The 11,368-nt window shown below is 35.4% G+C and overlaps 1 protein-coding gene and 1 long non-coding RNA gene across 2 annotated transcripts; one reads left to right on the top strand and one right to left on the bottom strand.

The window, feature by feature from the left end:
• The first annotated feature begins 1,810 nt into the window (after window positions 1–1,810).
• On the top strand, window positions 1,811–5,467 carry LOC144554257 (SPX domain-containing membrane protein OsI_17046-like). Its single transcript, XM_078302579.1, has 10 exons — window positions 1,811–1,885; window positions 2,258–2,378; window positions 2,474–2,785; window positions 2,903–3,007; window positions 3,143–3,621; window positions 3,742–4,055; window positions 4,145–4,332; window positions 4,435–4,625; window positions 4,717–4,850; window positions 4,978–5,467. The coding sequence occupies exons 1-10, from the start codon at window positions 1,833–1,835 to the stop codon at window positions 5,214–5,216; spliced, it is 2,136 nt and encodes a 711-aa protein (XP_078158705.1). The 5' UTR covers window positions 1,811–1,832; the 3' UTR covers window positions 5,217–5,467.
• Window positions 5,468–7,210: 1,743 nt separating this feature from the next.
• LOC144554429 (uncharacterized) lies at window positions 7,211–8,525 on the bottom strand. Its single transcript, XR_013511611.1, has 2 exons — window positions 8,289–8,525; window positions 7,211–7,862 (listed from the first exon to the last, which is right to left on the bottom strand). It is a non-coding gene; the product is annotated as an uncharacterized LOC144554429 (long non-coding RNA).
• Window positions 8,526–11,368: the final 2,843 nt, after the last annotated feature.

An 11,368-nucleotide genomic window follows, 5' to 3' on the forward strand; every position in this document is an offset into this window, starting at 1 on the left:
ACCCAATTTTATAATTTTCTGAATTTTTTTACTATTTATTAAGCTACTTTGAAAATCGCTAATCCAACGGTTTTACTGTTTTGTGCAGCCACCGTTGGATCAACAATTTTGTAAAATACTTAATAAATAGTAAAAAAATTCAGAAAAATGTAAAATTTGGTCTCCAAGCAGATATTAATATGGAGAATAAGATGAACGGTTCGGATCGACCGTTTGAATTTTGAAAACTCGAATATTGAGCCGTAGCATAGAGGCCACTATGCTATTCATAGCACCCCAGCCTAACTCTATATATATATATATATATATATATTCTAACAGGAACGCCATAAGCCATCATGACCGACAGAAAGAAAAAAAAAATTGTGACCACCATGGCATACTATGACCACTACCACAGCTCATAAAAGACAGACATCCAAGTCTGTCTCTTTCATCTAATTTTTTCCTTCTCATTTCTAAAAATTGAGAGGGCTCTGAAATTTTCTTGTAATAATTTTTTAGTTAATTTATTTACAATAATTTTGAACTCATTTTGTTGTAAACAATAAATTTTTACATTTTGTAATTAATATTTATTGTGTAGGTTATTTTTTTGGAACAATCAATCATGGTATTAGTAAATGTATTTATCGGTGGTGAAATTTGACAAGGTGCAAGGGCCACGGAGTATAGTATTAGCCATCGGTATTCATTTCATGCTACCATTCAACAAAATTTTGATGATTTGAAAGGTATGATTTATAGTTATGTTATCCAGATACTTCGTTTAAGGTCTCATACCCGTGTTAGACACGTATAGATTGCTGATACGCGCCCGATACGGCCCTGATATATACGTATCTAACACGCCAGCTGGCGTATCGGCTTATGTGGCGTATCTGTTGATACGGCTAGGTAATGGCGGATACATATGGGGGCCCACATTTTTTTTTCTTTGGATGGGCTATGTAATGACGGCCCACTTTTTTTTCGTTTTTTTCTTTTTCCGGTTGGGATATCCGAAGGCATCCCAGTTCGATAATAATATTTGTTTTTTGTTTTTTTCATGGTATTGAGATGTGACATGGCGTTCCGCAAGGATGCCTGACTTGTTACTGCCTTCTCATTTTTTTTAATTTTTACACAACAATTCTTATTTTTAATTTTTTTTTTTCTATGAATAAAAATGTCAGTGCTTTTTAATTAAGTCCGAATGGGAATTAATAGTTAGATCAACACATAAAACAAAAGCAACTCATTCCACAGAAATTTCTCACGTGACAGTAGACCGGTTTTACTGTATCAGTTGCCATCATGTGCTTACTTGCTAACAATGTTGTAATTAACGGTATACGTTCGTGAAACAGACAGAGTATTGTTAAGTGATTAATCAAAAATAATTAAAAATAATTAATTATAATTGGAATAATCCACCAAAATCCGTAACGGGTCATTAATCGGCATTGTCTAAGTGAAAATACTTTAATTATGAAATGATAATTTATGTCGACTATATATGATTGGGATTTGGGACACGTGCAACGAAATGGGAGGAGATGTCGTTATATTTTGGCCAGATTAAACCCTCATATGTGGTCATATGTCGTCATACTTGTCACGTAATGTAATGTAATATTGTAGCTATTTTTATTTTATTTGAGGCTTGCTTGGTAAATAATAAAATAACTACAAATTTCAATTATACAGAGACAGACCCTATAAATATTTAATATATAAGCGGAGGCGCAGAAACCTCAGAAGAGAGTAGAGACTGAGGAGAGAGAGAGAGAGAGAAAAGAGGTCAGCTTTTCTATGCTAGATTTGTAAATTCTCATTTATTAGTGATCAAGATGGTTAATTTTGGGAAGAAGTTGAAAGCAGAACAGGTGGAAGAATGGAAAGTGTATGCACTTCTTTTCCCCCCTTTCCCTTTTCCTCTGTTAAGTAAACTTGTTAAAGGAATTAGCATGGCTTTCGGTACATTTTTTATATAATATAGTATGATTAATTGGAATTGTCAAGTGTTGAATATTATTGGCCAGCAAATTTGTGGTGGCGACATTACAAAAATAATTTGCAAAAAAAAGAAAAAAAAAAAGAAAAGAAAATGGAATCAAAGTCGTCTGATCCTGATTAGTAGTACTATCAGTAACACCTGGATCAGGATCGCACGCAAGTCCGATCACGATGGCTGTTTTTGATTGATCCTGATGGCTGATTCTCCACTAGTGTTTGGTACATTTTTCTTGAACTTTTGGATTCATTTCAACTATAGATACTACATTAACTACAAGTTATTGAAGAAGAAGATCAAACAGTATGTTCAGCAAAACCGCATAAATGGAAAAGATCGCCGGCAAGTTTTAAAGGAATTCTCAACAATGCTTGACGATGAGGTTTTAATTAATTCTTACAACCATTTTTTTCTCATAAATTGAACCCGGCTAACTAAATCAGATAACAACTTAATTTCTTCCCAAATTTTATTCAGATAGAGAAGGTGGTACTATTTATTCTGGAGGAACAAGGCCGGCTCGCAAGCCAAATCCAAGAACCGGAGTCGCAACGTGATGCTATTTTAGAAACATCTGACATATCAGAAGTAAGCAAGGTGAAGGAGTCTTACAGGGAAGTCGGCCGTGACCTTCTTAAGCTTCTTCGATTTGTTGATATGAATGCCACAGGCATTAGAAAAATTCTGAAGAAATTTGACAAACGGTTTCGTTATAAGTTCACCGATTATTATGTTGGCACTAGGTCAAACCATCCCTACTCTCAGCTTCAACAGGTGTTCAAGCTAGTGGTATATATATATATATATGTTTAATCTATTGATTTTGCTGTTTAATTACTTAATTCACTCACCTTTTTTGTATGAGTTTTAATAAAACTACTTTATTTGCCTTATATATATGCAAAGGGCATCGGGGCAGTTGTTGGGGCCTTATCTCGCAACCTTGCTTTTCTTCAAGATCATGAAAGCAGCTATTTGTCTATCTATGATCATCCAACTGCTCTTGTGAAGGTTTTGATTCTCTCTTAATTTCATACAAATGCTATTAATTTGTCTATAATTCATGTAATTTCTTGTGAAGGATTTGATTCTCTCTAGTCTTACAATATGTGTGTGTGTGTATAACTATGTATATATTACATGCAGGATCCAGTGATAGAACAAATAAATGCGTCAGTGAGAAAGCTAAATCACTCGACGAACTTTTTAGAATTCTTGGGGCAACACGCGCTGATCGTCCCGGAAGACGCAATCATACTGTGCCCAAGCCCAACTGAAGAGCAATTAGATTTAGTGGATGATCACGAAACGTATCACTTGATGTCTCTTCTGCTTAACTTGGTGAACACTTTCCTATACATGGTCAACACATACATCATCGTGCCAACTGCCGATGACTACTCAGTGAGCCTTGGTGCTGCTGCCACGGTTTGTGGTGTCATCATTGGGTCAATGGCAATGGCTCAAGTTTTCTCATCACTCTACTTTAGTGCATGGTCTAACAAGTCCTACTTCAGACCCCTTGTTTTCAGCAGCATTATGCTTTTTATGGGCAACTTATTGTATGCTTTAGCTTATGACCTAAATTCTTTATCACTACTTCTCTTCGGTCGCCTCCTCTGTGGGTAAGCAACAGAACTAAGTATGCATATATGCAGTTGATTTAATTATTCATGTAAAGTCCATCACAAGAACTTACTAGCTATTGTGTAATTAATTCATACATACTAACTAATTGCATGCAGGTTGGGTTCAGCTAGAGCTGTGAATCGCCGTTACATCAGCGATTGCGTGCCTCTCAAAATTAGGCTTCAGGCATCTGCAGGCTTTGTCAGTGCGAGTGCTCTGGGAATGGCATGTGGACCTGCTCTGGCAGGCTTACTCCAGATCAAGTTCAACATATATTCTCTGACTTTTAACCAAAGTACTCTGCCCGGTTGGATCATGGCAGTTGCATGGCTGCTCTACTTGATCTGGTTATGTATTTCTTTCAGAGAACCTGCTCGTGATAATCAAGGAGATCATATTCATGAAAACACATCACAAAATAACACTACAAGTATGACCCTGCATGCATGCATATATACGATATATATGATATTTTTATGAAATTTGAATTTGACACTTAATTTCTTCAACTCAAAATAGGCCATGAGGGACATAATACTGATATAGAAAATGGTCTCAACCAGCCATTGCTATTGGATGCAAAAGAGAGAGATGACGAAGAAGACATAGAGGAGTGTGATGATAGTGAAGAGGTACCATCTAACGACTTACAGAAGCCTGTAAGCTCTATTGGTGAGGCTTACCGATTGCTCACACCTTCTGTAAAGGTTTTAGAACAATTTCTTAAAAAATTAACTTCTCTTTTGATATAATTTGACCTTATTACCAATTTTAACTTGTACTGTTTCATTTTTCTGTGTCATATATAGGCACAACTACTGATTTATTTCATGTTGAAATATGCAATGGAGATCCTCCTATCTGAGTCGAGTGTGGTCACCGCTTATTATTTCAAGTGGTCAACAAGCACAGTAGCCCTCTTTCTAGCTATACTTGGGCTCACTGTTTTACCAGTTAATGCTATAGTAGGAAGTTACATTACTCGACTTGTTGAAGACAGGTAAATTAAATCTTTGTGCCATGATAATTAATTTTCTCAGTTTCTTCAAAGGACTAGGCAAATTTCTAACTGGAGTGTATCATTGCTGTAGGCAAATATTACTGGGCTCAGAAATATTGGTCCTGATTGGTATACTCCTAAGCTTTAAGTTCACGAGTCATTACTCGGTGTCACAGTATATCACCTCCGCTTTCATTACTTTCGTAGCAGCTGAAGTTCTAGAAGGTACTTTACCTTTATAATTTATATTCAGTCATTTCTAATTGTTTTCTAAAATAGCAATACTAATTCACATTTGTTGATTGCAGTATATAGCCATGTTAACTGTCATTAATTTGTTAACTACTTGTAGGGGTCAACCTCTCCCTGCTATCACAGGTAATGTCATCCCGTCTAGCTCAGGGAACATTCAATGGAGGGTTGCTGTCTACTGAGGCTGGTACACTTGCTCGAGTAGTAGCTGATGCCACTATTACATTAGCCGGTTATTTAGGCCAAAGCTTGCTTCTAAATATCACGCTTCTGCCTTCTTTATTTATTTGCATCGCCTCCATTATTGCAACCTTGTATACTTTTAATACTTTATATTGATAATCTATCTAGTGTTATTATATATGCTGTCAACTTGCTATCTAGTATCTACTGCGTAGCCTGAATTTCCATGTCAAATAAAATTATCTCCTTCGGGTGCATGCCTCAATATATATGTAGATATTCAACAACTAGTTCTGTAACTAGATTGGAGGATAAAATTAGCCAAGTGCAAATGTTTGTAGGACTAAACTTCCTACAAGATAGAAATATTTTACATATATACTTTTTCATTATGTTGCTTGTTCCTATACTTTTTTGAGGTTGTAATCAAAATTAAGAGATTTAAAAGTTAGAAATATGAGAATGTGAATACTAAATAGTAATAACATACATACTTGGGGTGTTCTGACGCCTAGGCATCTCGCTAATTCATATCCTAATCTTTCTGATTGTGTTGCCATTCGGGAAGAAGCAATTTTGATTACAACCGCACCCTTTTTTGTGATATTTTCACTTTTCAAGGTGTCAAATATAGCAATGAAAACAACCCCACCAGAATTCAATGTCACCTGAAGTATATATGCAAAGTGCAAGGCATTCATCATGGTCTTCGTAAATAGTTGAATTTACATCTTTGAAAAGTGAAAAGTTTATGCAACTAAAAAATAATGTGGATTTGCAAATTTTCAAATAGGATAATAGCCTTAATCTAATTCAATTCCAAATATTATCATATGATAAATTATCATGCTGTAAAGATGAGAAAAAGGGTACATATATATGCAACTCATTTGGCTACTGGAAAAGCAGCAATATTTTTCAATTTTCTCTATTATGTTATAAACAAAAAAAATAATGTTAAGTTTGTTGGCATTTATTTTAGGTTAAATATATATGGTTTTACATTTCAATTATTTGTGTCCAAATAGTAGATCTATACAATATAGTATAATATATCTTATAAAAAAAATATGTTCTTCATCATTATAATTAGATAAATATTATGAACTTTAGTATTTTAATAATATTTTTATATTATTTTAATAAATATCTGATCCGTATCTGTATTCAAATTACAAAAAGATATGGATATCCGCCCCTTATCCTATCCGTTTTCACTCCTTAATCATATCATATATATGTAAAAGTTCCATTTAAAACAAGTAGTCATGGCCAAGGTTGACGAAAGACATGCGCAACATGCTTAAAGTCCGGCCACCGTACTGGCCATCGGTACAGCCAGACCAACTAACTGTCTGTACCAAGCTGACTATCCTGATTATTACTTTCGTGTTACTAAAAGCAAGCCTATGACCGAGCTTAAGGAGAAATTCAAGCACATGTGTAAGTGTGTGTGTATATATATATGGGAAAATTTCTTCCATGCCACTCAAAACTTGAAAAATACCAAATTGCCACCCTAAAACTTAAAATTACTTATTTGCCACCCTAAAATCATCAAAATTATCAAAATGCCCCATTTATACATCTAATATACATATCTAATTAATTTTATTCTGAAAAGTGTAGTATAAAAAATGTATTTTTGTAATTCAGCCAAATTACAGTGCAAGTCACAACATCCAGCTTGAAAAGGCCGAGATATCAATTAGGATTCCATGTGCCGTCAAAGTTTTATTTTAAAAACTATAATCAAATATCTGGTAATGTACCACAAAAGGAAAAGGCTGACTTGCTGGAAGTGTGAAGGTAGATTGTACCAGTTGAAGAAGCAATTTCTAGACTTGTACAATTATTGGATGCAATTTGGAATCTATGCCTTGCTGTATTTTGCAAGTCAATCTATTTTTCTTGTGAGATAATGATACAATACCATGACATCTTATAATGTTTCAAGTGGGTAATAACAAAAATATATAACAAAATTTGGCAAAGTGAGTTCACCAACCCCTTTTCTTATCGGGGGAAAAAAAAATGTCCAGTTTTCAAATTTTAAAACACCTTTCCGGAGATTTATTATACAAGGAATTAATATAGCTGAATAACCAATTTTTTAGCCATGAAATCCAAAGAACACACTAACAGATAAGTATAACAACTATCATGAAATCTGGTTTTGCTGACTTTTAGATATAAGAACAGAAATTAATATATTCTAAAAAAAAGAGAAGCAATTAATATAATATTTCTTTCATTATAAGAAGGGACAATATTAACTTGCTAAACTATCTATATCATCACAAGCAAAACTGTCTATTTACATATTTCCAGCCACCTGAACCATTACATATAGCAAAAAAAATTGTCTACATCTTTCAGCCTTCCTAAAAATATTGTATTAACAAAGACCCAAGCTGCACTGCATAGGAGAAAAACCAAAATTTCTGATAGAGAAGAGGAGAAAATAGGAAAGCAGGAACTTTACGCCGAGTCTGTACAATGAAACAGAAAAAACAGCTCTACTCTATTTTACTCTGTACATCAGGCTATTCATTCATGATGTAGCTTCTGTATACTAAGTGTTTGACAAAAAGCTTCAAAGAGCAAAAAGGGATAATTGTACTCTGGATTAGACTAACAGGTCCGAGAAGAGGAGAGATGAAGAGCAATTTCTGAGAGGAGAATTTTCTGTTGGGAGGCATCTATGATGCCTTTGCATTGCGCGTTTAAAAGAACATCGGTCATGATAGCCGCACAATGGGCCTTGGACCTGTCCTCTGACACTCGCTTTAGCATGAATACCTGCATCCATAGTTTATAGAGAATGCATCAGTATTATTAAGTGGGCATTATAATACCAGTCTACTTTGGCTACAGACTTGATTTTGAATATCGGATTTTCCTTCAAAATTTGTTGCAATTAAGGGGTAAATGAATAGCAATTAAGAGATATAAGAGACACTATCTAAATAGCAATTATGGCAGTGCCTAGACTGATTGCAATTAAGGGGTAAACTTCCTCACGTTAAACTTCCTCAATTCCAGATAGGCTCATTTGGTCACCTGCTAAAAATGGCATACCCACTGTTAAGTTAAAGGCAGTGTACCAGTACCTTACAGCCCGGCCAAGCAACCTAATTCAAACATTCACTCAATTCTGACAAGCATCTGGTAGTCGAACATCATTATACCAAAAGAAAATTGAGTTGGATATAAAAATTCGTATACCTTGGTGAAGTAGGCGTCAGTGGAGATCTCCAATAACCTTGGTGAAGTAGGCGTCAGTGGAGATCGACGGAGGTGGATCGTCAGTGGATAGCGACGAGAGAAAGAAAGGCTACCGGAGATGAGAGCGACGGATCTGTGGGGGGGAGGTGGCAAGGACGAGAGGGGTGGATGAGAGGAGCAGGAGACGGGAGGGTTAAAGAGAGGCATAAGGAAGTTGAAGGAGGCGAAGGGGACGGATCTGTGGGACTGGAGAGTCAAGTTCTAAATTTTATCATATGAATTGAAGGGTAAAATTGGAATTACAAAAATACGTTTTTTATACTACACTTTTCAGAATAAAATTAATTAGATATGTATATTAGATGTATAAATGGGGCATTTTGATAATTTTGATGATTTTAGAGTGGCAAATAAGTAATTTTAGGTTTTGAGGTGACAATTTGATATTTTTCAAGTTTTGGAGTGGCATGGAGGAAATTTTCCCTAGATATATATATATATATATATATATATATATATATATATATAGAGGTAGGCTAATATACAATCGATTGTTCCTAGCCTCCCGTGCAACCAAGTCGTTTTCTGATTTTTAAAGTCCAAATGATCCATCCAAACCGTTAGATGTGATCTTCATATTAAAATGTGCTAGGAGACCAAATTTTATATTTTTTGGAATTTTTTTACTATTTATTAAGCTACTTTGAAAATCACTGATCCAACGGTGGCTTAACCAAACAGTAAAATCAGAAGCTACCGTTGGATCAGCGATTTTCAAAGTGGCTTAATAAATAGTAAAAAAATTCCAAAAAATGTAAAATTTGGTCTCCTAGCACATTTTAATATGAAGATCACATCTAACGGTTTGGATGGATCATTTGGACTTTAAAAATTGAAAAACGACTTGGTTGCACGGGAGGCTAGAAACAATCGATTGTATATTAGCCTACCTTTATATATATATATATATATATATATATATATGAGTTAGGCTGGGGTGCTATGGATAGCATAGTGGCCTCTATGCTACGGCTCAATATTCGAGTTTCCAAAATCCAAACGGTCGATCCGAACCGTTCATCTTATTCTCCATATTAATATCTGCTTGGAGACCAAATTTTACATTTTTCTGAATTTTTTTACTATTTATTAAGTATTTTACAAAATTGTTGATCCAACGGTGGCTGCACAAAACAGTAAAACCGTTGGATTATCGATTTTCAAAGTGGCTTAATAAATAGTAAAAAAATTCAGAAAATTATAAAATTTGGTCTCCAAGCAGATATTAATATGGAGAATAATATGAACGGTTCGGATCGACCGTTTGGATTTTGGAAACTCGAATATTGAGCCGTAGCATAGAGACCACTATGCTATCCATAGCACCCCAGCTAGGGATGGCAAAAAAGCCCAGTTGGCCCGGAGGCCCGGTCATATCCGCCCGGCCCGGCCTTTACCCGGTCAGCCCGGCACTGTGATGGGCCAGGTTAGGCCGGGCCTAAAGATAGGCCAGGCCAGGCCTGGGCTTGGATCTAAGCCCACAGGCAGCCCGTTGGGCTTTTATATTAATACAACAAATTCATTTAGGGTTTTATCAATGTACAGCCGCTCCTCTTTGTCACTCTCTCCGTCTCTTTGGCTCTCTTGCTCTCTCCGCGCCTCTTTGGTTCTCTCTCTCGATCTCTCTGTCACTCACTCCGCCACCACTGCCAAGATCTACTTCGCTCTCGGCTCCGCCTTCACAGCCGCGGCGCCTCCGCCTTATCTCTCTCTTCGCCGCTCTTCTCCCTCTCTTTCCACATCCGCCACGATGCACCAGTCTTCCGCCTTCACAGCCGACCTACTTCGCTCTTCCTCGCACCACGGCACCAATCTACCTCGCTCTTGGCTCTTCCATCAGGTTAGATATTAGTTTCCTCCCTCTCCTATATATGTCATAATTTAAGTACTTAACACAGATTTGATTGCTTGAAGTCGTTGAAATCGATGATTTTGAACTATTGTGATGAATTAGGTACTTTGCTTAAAATCGATGATTTCTTTGATTTTGCAGGAATACCAAAGTTTCATGGAGTGATAAGAATTTGCAAAGAGTTGGCATCTTTATAAATACTGAACCAACCTCTGGGCACTTGGTATGTAAAAGAAAACAAAATGAAGGAAAGAAAATGTTATTTTTCCTGATCAAGTAAATTTTAAGAAATATTATTATGTTTCTATAATTGATGTTCAGGTAGTCTTGTCTTGCATTGAGGGAGTCAAGCTGACCGTGCTGGTATTCATGAAGGAGAAGAGATTGTTGAAATTAATGGTACCGAATATATATTTCTTTTTGCTACCAATATATTGTAACTGTTTTTTTTTTCAGAGCCCTTATTGTCTAGTCTTATTTATTTATTATTTTCATATAGACATGTGTCTTTGCATTTGTGGAGATGAGCATATATGATAATAGAATCTGCTTTTAGTCATATTTGTAAAAAATAAATTAACCATATTTGTGGATCCTATTATTTGTAGTTATGATGACCCCATCAAATATGAATGATGATATAACAAAAAAAATCAAGTCCATCCCAAGCTCTCAATTCCCTCGAATCAAAGGTTAGAATAGAAATTAGGACCTTTTTGTGTTTTTCTTCCTTCAACTTAACTTTGTTAAAAAAAAATAGGTTGTCTGAAATATTCTGTATTGTAGGTGGCAAAGGTTGTGGCTGATGAGATGAACGATTGCTTGCTATTTGAGCTTAATCTTCAGATTCAACTTGTACCACATGAGAAATTCCATCCCAAGCTGCAAGTATAATGAAAGTTATTTATTTCTGATACAATGTTTTCATAAAAAGATTTATATGTTGATAAAATTAAAGTTGAGTAAATGAGATGATAGGTGCTGTATTGACAAGATACTGTTAAGAGAAATCTGATACTGGTAATAACTGGGACCTTCACTGTTGCTTTAATTATTGATACTTGACATTTGCTTCCTTCACAATAATAAATGATTTATGTTTCCTTTTGCTAAATAATATTTGTGTAACTGTTAAATTTTTATTTTTAGCTTAGTATTAAATTATATT

The sequence above is a fragment of the Carex rostrata genome, chromosome 5 (genome assembly GCF_964058835.1).
Source record: "Carex rostrata chromosome 5, lpCarRost1.2, whole genome shotgun sequence".
NCBI classification, from domain to species: domain Eukaryota; kingdom Viridiplantae; phylum Streptophyta; class Magnoliopsida; order Poales; family Cyperaceae; genus Carex; species Carex rostrata.